Source organism: Neolamprologus multifasciatus, chromosome 7, assembly GCF_963576455.1.
Source record: "Neolamprologus multifasciatus chromosome 7, fNeoMul1.2, whole genome shotgun sequence".
NCBI lineage: Eukaryota > Metazoa > Chordata > Actinopteri > Cichliformes > Cichlidae > Neolamprologus > Neolamprologus multifasciatus.
This window is the reverse complement of record NC_140445.1, coordinates 32,905,966-32,927,729: the sequence shown is the minus strand read 5'-3', so window position 1 is coordinate 32,927,729 and position 21,764 is coordinate 32,905,966. Positions and strand designations below refer to the sequence as shown.

Here is a 21,764-nt window from a genome sequence, read left to right as displayed (position 1 = left end):
TTGTAAAGGCAGAGGCAGAAAACAGCTGGTATATTTTAATTTGGTTTATTGAATTGATTACAGGAAACCTTAGAAATTGCCACAGAAAGTGGAGCTAATAAAGAAGCAAAGCAGTGGTTTTCCACTAAAAGACAACGCAGCAGAACACACGCTTCCTGGGTGAGAATCTGTGGCGTTATTTTAAAATAAATATAACATCTAAAGGTACAAAAACATCAATAAAGACAGTACCCTTTAAAAAACAAGCTTACTGTAAGCTCAAGGAAATCATTCTAAGGCATTGGTTGTATTGCTTTTTATAAGCTGTTTTCTTGGCAGTAGCTTTTGTAATATTGCAGGAAAACCAAACTTTAAACTGTCTTCTTTTATGTTTGTTATATTTTGCTAGTAAACAGGTTTTTATTGTCAAACATGGGAAAATCGCCTTGAATGAGAGTTGTAGTTTGAGGCTATATGTAGTGCAAATCCTAAAGGAAAGCCTGAGTATCTGTTGAAGTTCTATTTGTACTGGATGATTTCACTGGTTTCAAGGCACAACAGTAGCATTTGAGACAAAGTGAAAAAAAAAACAGTGATTCGTTAAAAAAAGAAGAAAAGGGCATGTGTAGCTTAAAAAAAAAATCTTGCTGCATGGTGACAGGTGAAGGCAGAGAGGTGGGAACAAGGGAATGTTCAGATGTTCAGTTCAGCCATAGCGCGCTCCAGAGGGTCGGTGGTCCAGTAGTCGTAGTCCCAGCCCAGGAACCAGCCAGTGAACGTGGGCGGCTCGAAGCCCTGCTTGATTTTGACAATGGGCGTCCTCGGGTCTCTCTTGGCCGGATCTGTCTTGATGTAACGGACCGCTGAGGAAGACGAGTTTGAATTAGTACAAGGATTAAAAGGGTAGCAGAAGATGCTTTATGCTTTGACTCTTGGTGACACTGCTGCTCTAGTTATGGAGCACTTTGCTGTTAATGTATGTATCAGTAATTATGATGTCTTTTAAATAAATACATTCTGTTTTTGATTAAGTTTTAATTTTTTTTATCTAATGATTGATGTTGTGTTAGATCATTTGCAATGCCAGGGGATTGTCCCAGCTGTATTTCTCGCCTCCTATTCCACATGGCATTGTTCTTTCTCCTCATATTTGCTCACCAGATGCCATAGCTTCAGTCTTCTCCTCCTCTTGGGCCTCATTTCCAATCCAGACAAACACCTAAGAATAAAAAAAACAAACAAATAAATTAAGGTTTATTGTGGAGTTTATTCTTTTTGTGGGCACTGATTCTGCTCGGTAGTCAGCTTGTTTTTTTACCTGCTCCCAAGTGTCCAAGATCATGACATCATCAGTGGCAAGGTCATCTTGGGTCATCTCACCTGGTACCTCCTCAATCTGAGAAGAAGAAGACAGATTTAAGGGGGCTTTATTTTTATGTACACGTAACGACAAATAAAGACACAGTGTACTGTTTTCAGCAGGTACTTAAATATTCTTGACATCCTGCACATGCTCGTGCAATACCAAAGACTTGAAAACTCGAGTCAGAATAGGACAAAACCAATTCAGCAGGAGAAGAAAACGTACTATAAAGTTTCCAGTCTTATTGGAACAAGCAAAGAGACGGGGTGGATGAGCATCCATCTTGTCCTTGAGTCTAGTGGAGGTGCGATACTCCATCTTTCCACCCAGAGCCTCCCAGAACTGATCTGTAAAACGACAGAAACACTTCAAGCTATCACAACCATCAAATTTTGTAAGCGGGCAAAGCAATAGTTTGACATTTGGGTAAATCTGTTCCTTTTTTGTTGGTACAAAGCCAAATCAGGTTTTTAGTTTAGCATAAAACCTGGAAGTAAGCCTGGTTCTGTCTAATGGGGAAGAAAACAAAATGCTTGGTTTACATTATCAGGTTATCACTATTTTTAACTGAGGTAACTGCTAGAAGTATCTGTTAGTGGACAGATGTTCCAGTGATTTCACTGTCATCACACTGAAGCCGGACGAATTCTTCTATTTGCACTGGGAGGTAGTGGGATAAGAGATGTGCATGTGGGAAAATGTGTTCTGAAAATTTCAGGTCAGCCAGTCTGACACTTAAATCCCATTTCTCCCCGATCCTGGCTCTCGCTTCAAATTCCAACACGTCATCTTGACCATGCTTTCATGCCTATATGCACTGAGTTGCTGTCGTGTGATTGGTTGATTAAATATCTGCATTAACAACCAGTTGAATAGGTGTACCTAATAAAGTGTCTGGTAAGTGCAATTGCAGTGTTTCCCCACACATAGACTTTACTTGGGCAACCTTATTTTGCTATTTATTCATTTTATTTTGCCCATGTGGAAACTGGTGGTTTTCGTCAAGTGAGCAGTGGTTTACAGGAAAGATAAGAGCACTGAAAATGTCAGTGCTGTTACATCACCTGCCATAGATAAAAAATATATATAATACCTGTAAACATATATAAAGTATGAAACAAACCAGGAGCTAAAAGCTTAATGGACCTGCTGAGGTGTTTGCAATATTGTGTAGTTTTTGTTACAATTATTCTTGCCCTTCCAGCTATACAGCTATTTAATAAATTTTTAATATACAAAATTATTGTTAGAGCACTTTTAAGGGTAAAATAAAGCAAAATAAAACAAAGTGTAAATGTAAATTTGCAACCAGCATCTGTGAAACAGCAGGTACCTGCACAGCACAGCATCAATTTTGAATAGAAAATCTTTTCAACCATCAGAAATAAAAGGGTGAATTTCTCATTTGTCTTTTGCGAGGCCCCAGCCGAGGCCAGTCCTCAAAAGCAGGGTGTTTATGAAAAATTTAATCTGCTATGTTGTAGCCTGAGGTGTTTTTATATGTGAAACTGTTCGCAGGGAGTTTCTTCTTCTTGAGCTTGGAAAGCAAATAGCAAGACTTCTGACAACATCAGAAGGGGTGATGCAATCAAGTCTGCTTTGTTTCAATATGGATGAACATAAGCGCTTAGCCGAAATACAAAAAGGGAGCTATTTAGCCTCGCATTAAAGCACTATTTTAACAGCCAGACCACACTTTGTAGCTGACACAGATACAGTTCTGAGTATGTTAACAGCTGTTGGGTTTCAGTTTGACTTAAATGCAGCAAAAAAATTAAATAAAGGAGAAAAATGATGATGGAGGTAACTGTGTTTATCCTGTTTCCTCACCGCTCTCTCCTCCCTCGGACAGCTCTGAGACAGACACACCCAGGATGTCACACAGCTGTTGAGCTCCCTGCTTCTCTGTGTCGCTGGCACCCACTCCCACCCACAGGAAGGAGTCGCCGGGGGTCACCAGAATAAAAGCATCATTGGAGTTTAGGTTGGATGCCTGCGCATCAAGCTGCATAGAAACAGTGATATTGCAAGTTATGATGAGGAGCTGTTGTGTTGGTGGTTTTTCATTTTTACCAATATTCATGCTAGCATAATGCTTTATTTGACATTTTATGCCCTCTAACAACAATTCGAGAGGATATTTTAAAGGAAAGGACATCGGTGTTTTCCATTCTTACTATGCATTTTTTCCCTTTTCCTCTTAAATACCCTTAAACCATTTGCTGAATACTTAAAAAAAACTTCAAGTATCAAGTGCTTCTGCTTTCCTTTAAAACCTCTACTTCATTGTTAATGGACAGCGCTTAACACATTTATTAGATTAGAACACAAATATTTCAGAAATCTGTTAGAAACTGCTTTGCAAAAGAGAGAAGAAAAAAATAAAATAATCAAGGAATGATTAAATTCAGGTAATGAATGAGACGTTTCCTCTTACCTCCACAGCTCGTGTGTGTCCTGCAGTGTTGGAGCGCACCTGGAAGAGTCGAGTCTCAGCTGGAGCGGACTGACCTCCTTCTCTGGACGTTCCTCCCTTGTACACAATCATGGGCTTGCCTCCAAACAGACTCATCAAATGGGCCGGCTCTTTCCCCTGCACCACCCTCACCTGATACACAAATACCGAATTTAAATCTCTGCATCTAATGAAGTTGTTGTCACAGCAATTCATATCGAAAAATACCACATGCATTTTGATGTTACAAGTGGTGCTACCAAATCACTGCAGACATATCCTCCCTAATTGTGTCCTGTGAAATATGCATCAACAAGGTGTGGAAAAGTCTGCAGCAGTTCCCACCACTGACGCAAGATGGCAGCACAGAGCCAAATCATGCCATACCTTGAGGTGAGAGTGAGATCTGTAATATTAGTAACCATGGTGAAGATAAGGTATGTCCAAAACAGCCTGCGGTTTTTTGTAATAAACAGTCATAACTGTGAGGTGTTGCAGTCAGTGGTTCCCCTAATCCAGTAAGCACTGCACATTACACTAATCCTGAGCTTGCTGGGGCAAACAGAGCAGAGATAAATATTTACTGATGAGTTTACAGGGGGAAACTATTTGTATTACATGAAGTTTAACATAGAAAGCCAACATGCTTTTTTATGTTCTGCTGTTCCATCAAATATTTGACATTTAATGCTTTTGGCTTGCTGCAGTTGCTGATAGATTAAAGTTGAGTTCATAGACTGTATATAAAAGTGTGAAAACTCCTTAATCCTTATAAATGCATTCTATTTAATGGTCAGAAGGGGGCAACTTCTCTTAGTGAAAAAAGCCTCTAAAATCTATGAGAAACCAGCACTGCTCCTCACTTTGAATCCACTGGGACTTTGCTATGACCTGAGTAGAAACTTTCCTGACAAGGTTTTGGACAGCATAGCAAGTCTTACTTAACATAACATAATGCTCATTATCTAAATTAATGTAGCATGTGCGTCTCGTGATTGACAAGTCCCTGCAGTGAGAGCGATTTCTCAAATGAGACAGAGGTGAAAGAAAAGCTCAAACTCTGGCTTCAGGCCAGAACTTGACCAACAGGTGACATCACGCTTGCTATGCTCCTTAAGTACAGCCTGTGATTCAGTTTAGTTTGACAGATGAGCAAATGCAAAAAGTGTTTGCTAATTGCAAGATGAGGAATCAGGAACATGAGGACAAATAAATGGGAATGCTGCTGATTCCTACACACAAATTTAAACATATACAGAGTCGGACATGCACACGCGAGGAGTGAGCAGTGAATGACCAAAGACTCGTATGAGTTCAGAGCCACTCATGAATATTTAGGCCTCACAGACAGGCTAAGGCATCATAATGTTGGTGTGACATCAGTTCAGGACAAAGGACAAAAGTAGTGTGACTTATTTATGCTAACAGACCGAGCTGGCGACAGAGAAGGAGGGAGCCTCCCATGAAACTCCACAGTGGAATGTCCTGTTTGTGTTTCAACGAGTCGTTTTCATTAGAAATTCACTTTAGCTCATTATTACAGTCACTAAACCTGAAAGGACTTCTCAAAAATGAATAACACAATATCCTCCAGTAATTATAAAGAATGGGAGAATCGAATGAATATGTCCTTGTTGCTTCTATTTTTTCTGTGGCTCTGAACACGAAACACATTAGTCCCTTAGTGAAGATGAGGAGCAGGGAAGGAATGAAGGAAAAATACCTGAGTGGTTATAGGAGCACCAACAACCTGAGGAGATAGAAAAGGCCAGAAACCAAGCAAATGAGGAAATGAGCAGCAGCATGGAAACCATGAGGAAGAGGGAACACAGTGAAAGGATGTAAAAGTCAGACAGGACGTGCTAAGGAAGCCAGACGTGAGCAGAGTCGTTGATGACAGGGAAGATCAAATAATATATAAGCATATGGAAAAAAAACAGAAGCACGCTAAAAAAACAATATGTTGTACCTGCACAGGACCGCCGCCGAGTTCTTCATCCAGCTGTGCGCCGAGGATCGCAGAAGCCCCAATTTCATCCTGACTGGAGTCCGCTCCCTGCCTGGGAAACAAGATGAATTTATTAGCTCAGCATTCAAACATAACAAGAGGAACTGACTTGGACACAGCATATGCTTACAGCCCAACCAATAAGATTTATGACTGTGATTAATCTAATATATATCAACTTTGTGTCTCTCGCTGAACTTTCTGAACTTCACACCTTCTCAATCTTTCCTCCGCGTACTTTTCACAGTGAAACAAAAGTGCAAAATTGAACTATGATTTGTTTATTTCCAGTGACTATTACATTAAATTCAGTGCTACCAAAAAGAAAATATATCCCCCTTTTTATAGTATTGAATGACTGATACTTAAATTTGTGGCAACAAGTTTAAGCTCCAGTGACTGCACTAGCTCTGAAAGGGGGATACGATGAGTGCAAAATAACAACTTCATGATGTATAAATTTCTATGTGAAATCCCTTTGTGCTTTACAAACATAATGTTCCCACAAATTTATTTCTGACTCCTCAGCCTCAATGTTTGCTTATGAATCAGTAAATCTGATCAGACCCTGCTAATTATCTAAAAATAATAATAATCCAGCTCCACACCGGCTGCTTATATTTTAGTGCTATAGTCTGATGACAGGTAACTTCACAATACAGACTCTAATTATGGTTCCACAGTCTTGACAAATTTATGTCTCACCACATGTAGATGATGTGTCCCTGGCGCCCTCCATGAGAGTAGTTGTAAAGGATGATGTAGCTGTCTCCTCCATAGAACTGTCCATAAGTGGATGGATCCACTGGGACTTTGTCAGATCCCTCTATACGCCAGATCTAACAGGGGGGAAAAGAATAACATGGAAAACATTAAAAAAAAAAAAAAAAAAAAAAATCACATTTAGTAGGCTGTAGATTTCAAGGTGCACCTGCTCCCCCTACTGGAATGGAAAGTAATGGCACACACAGGCAGCACTGAAAGCAAATCTGACACATAATCACAAGCTGAATGACAAACCCCCACCTGTTTCTCTCCGCTGCCATCGTCCACCATTCCATGCTGGGCGGCCATGGCGGAGGATTCATGTAGGGTGGCGGCATCGAAAGGCACCTTCTCAATCTTTGCGATGCTGTTAGCGATGTAGGCCACGCCCAGGCCCACAGTCTCATCTTTATCACGCCAGTCTTTGAAGAACTGCTTGAAGAGCGGCGTCTCACCCATCTCAGGCAGGATCTGGACCTGCGTGTGTTTGGGGTAACCCATCTTCTTGATGAATTCGTCTGCTGCCTTCATCGCTGCTTTCCGCTCTTCCATGTTGGCGTCTTTGCCTGAAGAGAAAAGACATTAAATACTGGAGAACTAAATGGAGAAATGTTACTGAAAATCAAAAAAGGAGGCCAGAAATTATTTCTAAACCTGGGTTAGAAAGGTCATTTGGTGCATTGACTTCAGCACTACTATAAATATTACAAAAGAGTTCTGAAAGTTGAAAAGAGTTGGTAACGAGAAGGTAAATAGTTTAACTTTTGTGAAATGCACGTATTTGCACTTTTACTGAGAACGACATGAGACAGCTGTGTTGTCTGCAAGAGTGGAAAAAAGCAGCTCAGCCAAGAGCCATTTCTTGAGTCCGCAGCACCACCCTGCACTGACCTTTCCAGAGAAAGATCTTTCCATCAGACCCGTGATCCAGGATAAAGCAGTCACCAGACTCCAGGGTGCTCTGAGCGAAAGGGTTCTCTGCTGCCACGAGAGTAATCGACATGGCTCCGGTAGCATTGGACACCTGCAGGGGAGGATGGGAAGAAGGATGAAGGAGATGCCAAGCAGGGAAAAGTACCGCTTTTCAGGAGATTGAAAGGCTGCTGTAGACGCTGCTTCCTCTCGATCTTTTAAGCCAGGCAAATATGAGCAAGGGTTTTATAAAAGATACGTCTCTTAATTGATGTCAGCTGGCAATTTTACTCTATGAATCTTAGAAATATGACACTCATTACTTTATATTTTAACTGATGAATGATCACAAAAAAGGGGCTGCAGTAGGAAACATTTTGGGGGTTATTTTAGAAAAATTTTATATTTTTCTAAAATAACCCCACAAAATGTTTCCTACTCTCTAACACATTATAGTTTTACCTTAATTATTATCTAAATGTGTATTCCTGATAGGGAGTTTGTATTTTTGGACTATATCAATTTACACTTACTAGTCACTTTATTAGGTACACTTTCCTTTTACTGGTTTGGATCCTCTTTTCCCCTCAGAACTGCCTTAATTCTTTTTAGCAGAGTTTCAGCAAGGTACTGGAAACATTCCTCAGAGATTTATTGGCAGATATATTGGTATGACAGCATCACATGATGGTGACTGTGGAGGTACAGTGAGGCCTGCCCAAGAAACCACTTTGAGATGATTTGAGCTTTCTGACATGGGATGTTACCCTACTTGAAGCAGTCATCAGTTGATGTGTACACTAGTAATAAAGAATTGTCAGCAATATATCTCAGGTATACTGTGGCTTTGTGGTGTGACCCTCTGCTGCTCTAGCCCACCTGCTTCAAGATTTGACATATTGTATCTTTAGAGATGCTCTTTTGTATACTTTGTTGTGCTTATTTGAGTAACTGTTGCCTTTCTCTCAGTGCAAACATTATCCCTTATTCAGACCACTCTCTGTAAACTATAGAGATGGTTGAGTGGAAAAATCGCCCCAGATCAGCAGTTTCTGAAATACTCGTACAAACCTGCCATATTTAAAGTCACTTAAATCTTTTTTTCTTTCTCATTCTGATGCTTCAGCAGGTCGTCTTAATCATATCTACCTGCCTACATGCATTCAGCTGCTGTCTGGATTGCCTGATTACTTGTGTTAATAAGCAGTTAAATAGGTGTTCCTAATAAAGTGTGAGTGTATATATGTGCAAAATAAACAAAACATTTACTACATTATTTTTAATCTACTTTATTTTTAGTACTTTGGGTGCATCGTTCTGGAACTAAACTAAAACGTTTGTGGTCACTTGTAAATTGTTGTTGTTGACAATCAATCATGAATATAATATATTCATGATTGATTGTCAATCATGAATATATATGAATAATTATTTATGATTATTCATCATAAATAACTTTATTATCTTTTTTTAATGATGTTTCTGTATTGGTGTTTAGAGGCCCATTTCTAGCAACCAACATTTTTTATGTTGAAGAAGCCACATAATCAGCCTGTGCACAAACTCACAGGAACAAAAACCTTCCTTGCTCATGTGCCAGGCACGTTTCTAAGTGAGTGAATGCCATGTTTGTTTCTGTGTTGTTGTTGTTTTTCTTAACAAATCCATGCTCTGACCTTGTAGAGTTTAGCCCTCATCCTGTTTGAAGCATCAGCTTTGATGTCATCAGAGTCTCCAGCTGGTAGATCTGGTTTGGGACCTAACACCTGAGGACAGAGGCAGAGATTTTAATAAAAAAGCGACGCCTGAAGACCTAAATTTGATCTCATAATGCACTGATCGCACCTCTATCATCTTCTCTCTCTCCACCCCCTCATCACAGACATAAACTCGAGACCTCCCACTGCGCTCATTATCACGGATCCCCTTGGCAACCTGAGTAGCCTTCAGCTTCTCAAAGCGGTTGCTCTGGGAGCCACACCACTGGTAAATCTCCTGTGGGGTGAAAGGAAAGACAGTGGATTGAATGAAGAAGAGCTTTTACAAGTCATTTTTTAAGATAAGGTCTATGTATAAGATTTACATCTCCCAGGTCCAGGATGAAACAGTCTCCCGTGTTGAAGCTGTCCCAGCTGACCGGCACCTCCGTTGCCCTGACCACGCGGCGTCCTTTAATCTGGAGCACTCGCTGCACCGACACCTCATTGGTGACAACGTGCTTGAAACCAGATGCCACACCTCCTTTCTGCAACATGAGCGTCGCATTTAAAAGTGAAATAAAATAAATAAATGAAAGTAAAGTCACTCCAACTGTAAATAATAAAATGTTATTTTGAGCCCTGTTCTCTCCTCAAGTTTACTGCCCTCTTGACACATCTGTGGCAAAAATGTACATACACATAGAAACTGTATAGAAAAATCCTCATATATCAATATTTCACTTACGCAGCTTGAACCCTTATGATCAAATCTTTTATTTTTGCATCTTACAGTATACTATGAAGCCAACCTGGGGGATTTGTTTCTATGCATGTGAAACATCTAAATTTACAGCAGATATTTCATGTAACAGTGAACGAATAAAGGAACTGAGATTCTGTTTCAAAATATGTGATAAATATAAAGTATTTCTTTACATGAGCCTGGTTTTAAAAGCATCAAAAACATAAAGGAAACACACCCCTCTAATCATTTCTCATATTCCTCTTAGGTAAATTCAAATGTTTCTGCTAGTTCAACAGTGACATCTTACCATGTATTTGATTCCAGACTTGAAGTAGCCCAGAAAGGTTTTGGACTCGTGTCCCTGCACCTCACGGTACTGGATGGGTTTCCCCCCAAGGAAATCATCCATTTGGACCGTAAAGATGGCTGCTGAGCCGCTCTCATCCTGGGTGCAGAAATCACCTGTGCGAGAGAAACCAAAGAAGGGATCCATCTTAAATCCAGCCCTCACAGTTCTGCTGAAAAATAACCCAGTTAGCCATATTTTGCGTCTGACCAGTTCTCCCAGTGAGGACTTCAGTGAGTTAGGAGATCAATATGTAAGAGCAGCAGCGGGTCACATTAATACATGTAACATTGTTCTATTTATGGGCACACAGTGTAGTCTATCAGCATGTGGGTGGATTACATCACATCCTGTTTATTGGTAAACTGTCTGTGCCAAGATCAATCAAGCTTACGAAAACAAAATAAAATTAATAATCTGACTCAGCAGTGTAAATAATGCTTTACCTAGTAATACCAATTTTCCATTATAAATACCAACACACACAGCACAAATACAACTAACTGGGATTTGAAATTGGAAATGTTTTGTCCTCATATTTGGTGATTAAGATGATTATCTTACCAGAACATCAATGTTGGTTTGGACACATCCAATACACAATTATAACTTTTGTATTAACTTTTGTATAACTCTTGTATTTTCTGCCATGACCAAAAATTTCCCACGTGTGGGACTACTAAAGGTTTATCTTATCTTATCTTATCTCCCAATTTTAATCAAATAAAGAAGTATATAGTATATAATTAATTTAGTTTTCTCTGTAAAGCTCCTACTGCTTTGAAATTTTCCCTTGACATAAAGTTTTTTTTATTTTAAACCGTCAAAAATAGTTATACATTAAACTGTATTGGGTAAGTCGTTGGTGAAATAATCTACAAACCTTTGCATGCACGGTTTAAATTTTCAGCACTTCAATGTAAGACATTATGTTGCATTACTGGCAGCACTTCCTCCTCTTTCCTCTGCTTTTTCCCCCTTTCCTCCCTCTCGGTTTTGGGTTTCCATGTGTGAGTGCTATTGTGCATCTGGGAATCGCAATTAACGACACCGGCTGGTCATCTCCCCAAAACACCCGCTGGCTTTTCACTTCACACTCGGCCAAACAGATCGGCATCCTAAATGATAGTGCCCAATAGTAAATGGTTTTACCAAACTCCTGTAAAAATACAAAAGTTTGCACAGCAAATTCTTTGTGAATACTGGTAAAGGTGTGTTTTTTACAATATGATCTGTGATTGATTTTTATTACTGTAGATGGAGATGTAGAGCTTTATCGTAAAATCATAAAATCTCTATGAATATTATGTATAATAGGAGCTAATTGTGTTAGAAAAGGGAAACCTGTAATCTATACAGCAAAATCTTCTTTCGTTATGTAAATGTTATATTACCTAGTGGCAGATAACAGCTGACACAACCAGCTGCCAGTACAGTGCTGTACTGTAATTTAACAGGCAAATTTCTCATAGCATGCAGTCAGGCTACGTTTTAGTTCTCACTTCCAGGTATTTCAATTTCCAGGAATTTATTTTCCTGTGCACCTGTGCACCAGGTCTTCACGTGGTATTCAAAACCAATTATCTGCAGGGCGGCTCCACCTGTCACATTCTTCTTTGGCTGACCTGCCTCTCACCTTATTTGCTCTTCCTACTTCAGCTCTCCACTCTGGCCAAGATTGACTGGTCTCCTGTGCCCACCTTCTCACTAACATCAGGCTGACCTCCTCTCCAAAAACCATGTATCATTTTAAATGCAATAAAGTAAAATTATTTTCATAATAATCCTGTTTATGAATTGATATTGAGTTCAAACTCATGTTCACTAATACTTTAGCTTAAAAGGTCATCTTTTACACGAATCAGCTTTTTTAGGAATCTCCATACTTCATTTGCCACTGAGAATATCTAAATTTAGTCCTTATTAGGTTTTAAATGCAGGAAAAAAACATCTACTATTAAACACCAATCCTCATTCGTTTCACAATCTGATAGAAATGATACAGCTTATTATCTGATAAAACTGTTTGCCAATGAGCCATGTGGCTTTCTGTTGCTTTATGGCACATGACTCACTGTCCTGACTAGTTTCAGCCTCTCCACTGCAGCAGCTACAACGGGCAAAATTATTTTCCAGGGCCTTCATCCTCGTACTGTTCCTCATCTGCTTTGCAAGTCAAACAAGATCACACTGGAAAACTGAGATCATCTTTATTTTTTGCCACATCACAATGGAAACAAATACAAAAAGGCATGTCTCCCATGTGCTACTAGGGGTTTTGTGCTCAGTCTCAGTGTGACCTGTGATATTCGTGGTTTACTTTCACATTTGAATAATCCAAAAGAAAGAACAGCACTGTATGGTATCCCCTCCAGTTATAATGGTTGACTCTGAGTAATAACCCAGAGATCATTTCCCTTTCACGGCACTCACCCAACCAGAAGTGGAGGTCGTACTGCAGGCTCCCGGAGCGCTGTTTGATAGTATTGAGGATGAGGTAAGCATCTCCGGTGTAAAATCCCCCATGCAGGTTCTCAGGGACAGGCACCAGGTCAAAGTTCTCCACCCTCCACACCTGGAGGCCTGGCTGCTGTCCAGCTCGCTGAAATTCTGGGTGGTGCGCTGCCATCCTGCATTCAGGGAAGTCACAGACCTTAAGTTAAGGGCTTTTGCTACTGCACAGGCCAAAAACAAATACAGGTCAATGAGCTAAACAATAAACTTAGTTGGCCAAAAGGCTACTGCACCAATAAAACTTGCAGAGGTTGTAATAACTTTACAAAGTGAAGCAGACACTGCCCACATGAGAGCTATAAAAGCCACTCCCCTTAAAGCTCAGTGGTTTCTATGAATATAAAGATAAAGCTTTGTTCTAGTTAAGTATTAATACAGAGCAGAGTGATTCATCCACTGTGCTCAGGGTATTTCCTCTAGAGAGCAGCAAGAGGAAGCCATGGCAGTTATGACTCATTGTTATCATCATAAACTGTTAGTGATGGTTGGCAATAGAAACACTTCTGTATAACTGTCTATTTGTATATCCTGCAACCAGGGGTTTAAAAAAGCCTTTAAATGTGTCTTTAGATAACTACATAGTGGACAAATCTGCTCAGAGACATCTGTCCAATCATAAACACACACAGACACACACATAGACCCATTCATTCATGTCTGACATAATGCCACCCACAAACAGTTTCAAGTAGGTGCCTGTGCTACACTAGATTACTGCCTACTGCCTTCTGGAACGCCTGAGCGGATGTCTCAGATGCTAAAATGAGAGCGGGGCATCCTGTTAAAAAAAAAAAGTGGTTAAAATTTGAATAGTTTTTCACTTTTTGCAGCTGTTTTGTTGTTTGGGTAAAAATTTCTAATGCCAACAACACAATTCATACCACGACGAGGCAATAATTAAAAAAAAATTATGCTACAAATTCTGCAGTAAAGATCAACAGCCCACACAGTCACAGCATCCTGTACCAGCTGCTTGTTATGACATAAACACTACAGAGATAACATTTTTTCTGCAGTGGAGTGGAGTAGTGCTCTAACCCAAACTACAATATCAAGTTTAGATGTTATAAAACTGTATAAACTAGAGTTCATGCAGTTCAAAACGAACACAGAACCTAGTTTTCCACAGGAATGCTGCTCGTGTACTGCCTTTCAATTTGCATGCACACTGAAGCAAGAATCGGCCATTCTTCTAGGCAGGCGCCTGCCCACAAACATGGCAGGAATCTGTTATTGACCCGGGAAGAGGAAAGTGGCTCCGAATTCATGCAACCAAGCCAACAAACGTGGGGCTTCTTTCCCCCCCATCTGTGCTCTCTTCTTATGTCAAACTCAGTGCACATTACTTTGTAGCTAAGGAATGGTTTGAGATGGAAAAGCAGGCGGATAATTTCACAGTGAAACACATGCAGTCAAAACAGAAGCTTCCTGGAGTCATACGAGGCCAGGCACCACCTGACCTTCCATGACTACACACAGGTTTGGCTGGGCGGGAAAGATCTGAAGCCATGAGGCGATGCCATTACGGCATTATACACAGTCCTTGTAGATTTCCCCTTGTGAGAAGCTTGACGGTCACAAAAACCATCAATTATGCTTCTTTAGCCACATAAGAAGAATTAACTAATGATACCAATGTTGAATAGTCAGTTTCTGAAAGCCTCAACACACATTAGTGGCTTGGGTCATAAAGTTCTCATATGTTTTATTTGATAAAAAAAAAGAAAAAAAAAAAACAGTGTAGAGAGTTTTCATAACAATATCACAACAAAAGTGACCAAGAAACTATTTCTAATTTGGATTTTATCTGTCTTGGATTACCACATGGGCTTACCTCAGTCTTTCTACTTAAGCTGTCAAACACGAGCCAGTCAAATTTCCTACTGAATTCCTGTTTAGATCTATTGCTGTGGTCTGGAACATCAAAATGACACAGTTCAGCCTTTACATAACAAAACTTTTGAGTTCAATAGTTTCTATAGTGCAGTTTTTCAGGCTATATAGTGAGACTGTATATCATCAGTACCTTTTGAATTCGTTCTCGCTTTCTTTCCATAAATATCAGAGGAAAAGCTGAAGGTTTGCAACTTTTTTGGAGAGCTAGATGAGAGGTTCAGAGAGCTACCACTTCCATGTAGCATGTTGTATCCTGGCCTAGCATGAAAATTTAAAGCAATGGAAGAAGCTAGCTTAGCTCTGTCAAAATTAAAAATGCAGTGCGTTGTAACTTCCTGATGTCTTATTCCCACACTGAGGTTTTCCTGTACCCCCAGAGGCTGTAACACCCCCTCTAAGACCTCAAATTTCTCTTTTAACACTTTCCCAGTGTTTCATAAACTTATTATAGCACAAAGCCAAGCTTGTCTCTTTCCTTTATGCTAAGCAGCTAATCATCACCTTGTTGCCAGTTCATCTAAAGGTTGATAAAGAAGAAAAAAAGTGATATTTCCCTCCCAAAAAAAGTTTGGTTATTTCTTAGAGCTATTTTTATTATATCAGTGAGCCCAGATAGCATCCCCAAAACACATCTGATGATTCATATTTTGCAATTATGTATTTTTAAAAGTCATCTAAGTGCAGAAGCAAGCACATCCTCCCAAGCTGGCTACTTCCTGGCAACTAGCAAAACACTGTAGTGACATACAATAACACTGTGCTCTCATGAAGCTGGTAATAAATCAGGTGCAATGCTACAGCATTTCTTTAATGAAACCAACATACCCAGAAATCTGCAAACAGCTTCACTTTAATTTGAAATCAAGCGATAAAGGGAATATTTTTACCCCAAGCTGGCCGTTACGCAATCATTTAATATTCTCATGTAGAGGGTGCAAGTTTTATGAGAGGTTACCTCTAAATCACATTCTCAAAAACATACCTGAAAACAAAGCTAGGTTTCCTTAACAACTGAAGGGTTTTCATTTAGTAGCTGCTGAGTAGGCTAACTTCCCTCTTAAACATACCACTTGTGGAAAAGATAGTATCACTTCTGTGCAGCTTCATATTCTGAAGATGATCATCTCTGTGGCACTAAATAAACATGACTGGCTGTGACTGTGATCTTCTCCTCTGATGGAGAAAAATGTTCTGTCTTGTCTCCTGCACATCAGAGCTCTTTCATCCTAGAGTTAGGTACGATCTCTGACTTAATAAAGCAAACATCAGAGGGGATAGACTCAGCATCTGAGCAACCTTTGAAGAATCAAAGCCAGTAATGGTGAAAAAAAGAAGACGAAAACTTACACGGGGAAAAGGTTAGAGAATGAAGTTTAAGGCACAATAAGACTCTTACAAATACAAATGTTTTTGCTTGTATGAGGGGCAGCAGCTGACAAAAACAGTCATTCGCTATTCAGGGTTGCTTCACACTGGATAAAGTGACTCAAGGAACGGTGGTTTGTTGACTCAACACAGCCTAAATAAAACTGGTCACATGACCTGTGGTCAGTCACGGGCATGCTGAAGAAGGGAGGCGTCTGCTACCAGCCGCACACTGGCATCCAGTCAGTTTGTACCCCCTCATCTGTGGACCCACCCACCACCCCTTCGCCTCCTAACAAACAAGGAATGAGAGCTCATTCCAGCTCCAGTTATCTGATCCCCTCCCCCAATCCTCACCAACCTCTCTTTTGTGTCTGCCTTCGCTTGAGGCCCGAGTGAAAACTCGAAACTTGTGCAGGTCACAGCATTGGATTCATATGACAAGAAATAAACTGTTACGTAAGCCCTTGTGATTTGTCAGCTGGTGTCCATTCTTCAAAAACAAACTCAAAATAGTGTTATCTGGAAAATCTTGATTTTTGGGGGCCATGGCAGCATATCATTCCTGAGTTTCTCCCAAATAAAACAATATTCCTCCTTCAGGAATGGTGTGTGTGTGTGGGGGGGGGGGGGGGGGGGGGGGGGTATTTCTGGTGACTCATTTCCTCCATGCATGCCACTTTCAGCCTCTTCAGGGCTGCTGAGCTGCCATGTAACTTGCTCAGGACACATCAGATAATGCTCTGTACAGACTCTGTAATAGCCACTCTGCTTCCCTCCCATCTGTTGACACTGTGTAAGACAAAGAGAATCAAAATGGCTGTTTATGACTTTGTAAATAACCTCCCTGATTTATGGATGGCTGTCAAATGATATGAGAAACTTATTTCAGGAACAATCAATATGTGAGTAGCCATAGCTGAAAAACTCTGTAACCACTTCTCTTCTCATGTAATGTGCAGAAAGTTTTAAAGATGGGATTTCACTCTGTATGTGTGCATATGAAGTGAGTTCTCCAGTGAGTAATTAAGTAACAAGTAATGTGTTACACATTACTTTCTTTTTCAATTATGGCCCCAAACAATGCAATTTTAGACTTTTAAACAGGAAAATTCCTGATATTGTGTAGTCAATTTCACAGTAACAAAAGAAAACTACAGTAAAATGTTTGCTTTATGTATCAGTTATAGAGAAGTCATTATGATTGTGGTTGCACTGCTGCCTCAGGAACTTGGCAGTTTGCAGTCATTCGTTCATCTGTGCACTTAAAGTACCCAAAGACAACATGAGGCAGAAAGCTGAAGTTAAAAAGTAAGCTCAACGTTAGATTAATGATCCTACAAACATAATTACATCCACCATGAAATTATTCAAAGCTAATAATTGGAGAGTTAGAGGAAGAACTACGAGAACTTTGCATGTTTAAAAAAGATCAGAAGCCATTGTGAGCTACACATAAGACTTACAAGAAGTCAATGCTGCTTAATGGGACAAGACTAGCTTCTGGGGCTTGAGGTGTATTCACATATATTCATATACAATGATGATCACTTTCACAAGTCTAATTTAAATGGCATTTAAAATAAAATATTTTATAAAATTACATAGATCTAAACTTAACTTTAACTTGTGGTTGAAGGCAGCCTAGATATCCCTAGTCCAGTTTGATTCATTTGACAGTCAAATCATAAAATAAAATTTTGCGGTGACTGAATGCCAAACATCCATCCATAGCCACCATAGCAATGCTTTACAACACTGACACACAATCTCAACTCTGTAAAGATTGGGACAAAAGTCAATACTAGACTGCATGACCACAAGAGGCAGCTGGTCAGGAAATAGATATTTAAAAAACACAAGACATGCTCTCATTTTTCATGCAGAGTCAATCTGCCAGGTTGTCTGAACTTAGCAGCTTACAGCTCTCTTGGCCTTTTCTGACATAAAAGGTTGTCTTTTTCTATTGGTTTTGAGCCTCAACAAAGAAGACTGAGTGTGTAATTTCAATTAAATCTCACAGGACCTTTATTTTACACAGGTAAAATATCCACTCCTGCTTATCTTAACAGTGTTATTAATTGTTAATTGAGTTCATGTTTGCAATGAGTTATAAGTATCAGACACTTTCAGTGGTTGGGGCACTCTTACTTTGACGGGCGCTGCAGATTTAGCCTACAAAAATACTCTGCTATGACACACAGTACTCTCATTAAAGTAAGATTCTGTTAAAAGTTTGATATACAATATAAAATTTCTAGTGCTGTCAGCGTTAACGGGGCTCGCTCCATGAGAGGGCTGCATGGCATCAACGCGTCAGCGCAGTTAGCTCGTTAATGCGTTAGCGCCGTGTAGCAACTCGCATGGGGCGATCTGCGTTAACTCGCTAACGGAGATTTGCCGCGTTAATGCGGTTATGGCGTTAACGTCATTTTAGCGAGATTAACGCTGACAACACTAATAATTTCACAATGAAATGATTTCTGAGTAAAAATAAAATGTTTATGATCTATTGCACAAAATAAGACTGTACAAAGATTAACATTAGCCTGTTTTATCAATTCCAAAACCAGTTTTCATGTGTGTTTGGGAGCAATTGTCCTGTTGGAACATCCAACTGTGACCACGTTTCAATTGTCTAGCTGTTGATTTGAGGTGAAGTTGAAGAATTTAGAGGTAATCTTCTTTCTTCATCATTCCCTCCATTTCCTGCAATGTACCAACACCACTGACAGCAAAACAGCCCCACTGGTGATGCTACCACCACCATGCTTGACAATTGGTACCGTGTTCTTGAAATCCTCACTTTTACTCCTCCAACCATACCTCTTGTCATTGTGGCCAGATAGCTCAAAATTTCTCTCATCTGAACATAAAACTTTTTTCCAGAAGGCATGTGGCTTGTCCATGTGGGCAGCTGCAAGTTTCAATGGAGCTTGAAGCTGTTGATTTTGGAGCAGGGGCTTCTTTCTTGGTTGGCCCCTGGCCAGTCCATGGCGATGTAAAACTCGTCTCACAGTGGACAGTAATGGTGGTGTCAGCAGTGAGTCCTGAGTTATTCATGAACATCTGAACTAATTTCCTTTCATCTGACGGTGACAGTTTGGGTCTTCTTCCAGACATCGGCAAAGTGGTGACACATCCACTTACATACAATTGTTTGAACTGATGATCTTGGAATTTGTAGTTCTTTAGAAATAACTCCAAGAGACTTTCCCAACTTGTGTAAATCTACAATGCTCTGTTTTAGATCTTCACTGAGTTCCTTGGACTTTCCCATTGTTCTGAGTATTGGTCAATTCAGCTAGAATTTTGCCAGAAGCTTGTTGATGGCTACCAAAAACATCTGGTCAAGGTGCAACTTACTAAGGGACATTTAGCCAAATACTAGTGAGCGTAAATACATATTTGAACCTGTATATATACATACTTTTGACTCTGTGTGCAGTAAAGAAATCCAAAATAAATTCTAACTTGTGCACCCAATTCTTGTTTTTGAATGTTATTAAAGATGTATGCTGTACAATCATTCCACCCTGGAAAAAGAACAGTTCGAAGACATCATTAAAAACCCAATATTACCATAACATTCATGCCCGGGATAAGTGTATGTAAACTTCTGACCACAACTTGGTATGCACCCATTCTTGTTGTTCCCCAGATGAGCCCTAAAGAAAGCATGCACACTGTTGTTTAAGGCGTATAAATTTGAAGTAGGGTGTAGTTCAGACACCACTTAATCTCTGGAGTGAGGAGCTGACTCAGTTCTTTCTAACTTTTGCACACATCATACAGTCTGGTGCACTCAGTATATGCTCGCTACAACTGTCACGAAGAGGATGTTGTGGAAGATCTGCTCATAACTGTTTGGTCATTTCTGTGGCAACCACAACCACAGTAACTAGTGTTTAGGACAGACGGGTACACTTAGTTTAGTCCACGGGTGACACATAACCCATTTTAATCTAAGACCAGTAAAACTTTTTGTATAATACTGCATTTGTGTGTAGTGATATTAACTACACCACACCATGAATAACGGTGCACTTTATTAATAAAACTCAAATTGTTAAATGGTTTCTGTAATTTTCATGCTTTGCAACAACCAACCTTTGGTCATATGTTCGACACCCCAGCATTAGGATACAAAGCTGCTAGGTAGACTCTCACAGTTTCTACCATAGATCCTGAAAAACAGCATGTTTCTATAGTAACATGTTGTTTGGGTTTTTGCATCACATCATGAAAGTCACTCTGAATACGGTCAGACAGAGTGTGACGTCAGTTTTTATCCACACTGCATTTTCAGGAAACATTTCAGGTTTCCGTTGACTTGTCCTTATATGGCAACTCTGCCTTGCATTATAGCTAATTAAAAGCTAAGTTCAGCACTTTTTCTATTTATTAGATAAGAAGAATATTGGTTAAAGTATAACAAAAACCGTAATTTCACCCTGTAGTTTAGTCTCTCTCTGTTAAACCTATAATCCAGACAGAACTAACGGGCGTTAAATAACGCATCAAATTACCGACCTGCAATCTGTGCGTCAGGCAACATATTTTCTTCAAATAACGTGGGTTAATAACACAAACCTTACCTGAACGCGGAGGTTATGATCTGGGTCTATAACGGACGGACGGGTGTGGACCTGAGCTGCAGCAGGAGCACAGAGTCGGTAGTTCAGCAGAGCGCAAAGCAGCTTTTTATGGTTCTGGCCCGGGACTCACTATATGACACACCCTCTCCGCCTGTCTGCTGCACCGCCTGCTGCATATCTGTCTGTCTATGTATAATGTAGCTGGGACAAGATGCACAGAATAACCGGTACAAGTAATAGCTGCTTATTATATTTAGGGGTTCAGTACTGGCTTGGCTATTTTAATATTTTTAATTTATTTTAATATTATTTATGAAAGAAAAAGAAAAAAACAACAACAGCTTAAAAAGGTGTTTTTGTTTGGTTGATTGGTTTTGTGTGCGTGTATGTGAGACAGTTTATTTTTATTGTATTTTTATTCTTATTTATCTTTTGGGTATTATAATAGAATCTCTGCCACAACTGTAACTTCCGGCCACGACTCACTCTTCGTTCAGGAGAGGGCTTCTTAAACAACACTGCCCCTGTCTGGTACCATACTATTACCTATTCTACTAATAAAAGCTCATCAAGGGCCCTCTTGTGGCCTAAAAAGCAAAGAGCAGGCTAGTTTTTAGTCACCTAACTGGCATACTCAGACAAAGGTTGTTTGAGTGACTGAGCAAGAAAGGTGGTTGGCTGTGCAGTTAGTTTAACTTTTGAGTGATGTTTAAAAATAACAAACAGACCTTAGAAATTTCCCTTACTATTGTTAATATTATTATTATTATTATTGTTATTATTTACTATTCAAGGGGATATTTATACACAGTTTATGTTGAATAAATGTTGTGATAATGAGTTCCTGTAAATAAAGCATGATTGCTTCTCGTTCACACTATCTAATATGATGAACATAGTTTAGCATCAAGGCAGCATAAAAATGTGCATCAGCCAAAAAGTGTCACATTTGATAAGCGTGTTTTTGAGACTGCTACAACATTTGTGTGGTTATTTTTTCAGGAAAAAAAAGAATAAAATGCACAATACATTTTAGTCAATAAATTGCAAATAACTAACAAACTAACTAAATGAATAGATAAATGAATAAAATGCCCGATGTATCAAAAAAAATGTTA

At 39.6% G+C, this 21,764-nt stretch overlaps 1 protein-coding gene across 2 annotated transcripts; it reads right to left on the bottom strand.

Annotated features, from left to right (window-relative positions):
- Positions 1-29: 29 nt before the first annotated feature.
- gsna (gelsolin a) lies at positions 30-20,796 on the bottom strand. 2 transcript variants are annotated; one of them, XM_085164959.1, is made up of 17 exons: positions 20,647-20,796; positions 12,707-12,903; positions 10,235-10,389; positions 9,566-9,727; positions 9,328-9,477; positions 9,159-9,248; positions 7,462-7,594; positions 6,832-7,136; positions 6,511-6,644; positions 5,767-5,857; positions 5,521-5,547; positions 3,780-3,950; positions 3,173-3,347; positions 1,568-1,689; positions 1,298-1,375; positions 1,138-1,198; positions 30-842 (listed from the first exon to the last, which is right to left on the bottom strand). In XM_085164959.1, exons 2-17 carry the CDS (start codon positions 12,900-12,902, stop codon positions 673-675), a joined length of 2,220 nt encoding a protein of 739 aa, XP_085021085.1. In that variant the 5' UTR covers position 12,903; positions 20,647-20,796; the 3' UTR covers positions 30-672. The 2 variants fall into 2 exon arrangements, with proteins under 2 accessions (XP_085021085.1, XP_085021087.1); XM_085164961.1 differs by lacking the exon at positions 5,521-5,547.
- Positions 20,797-21,764: the final 968 nt, after the last annotated feature.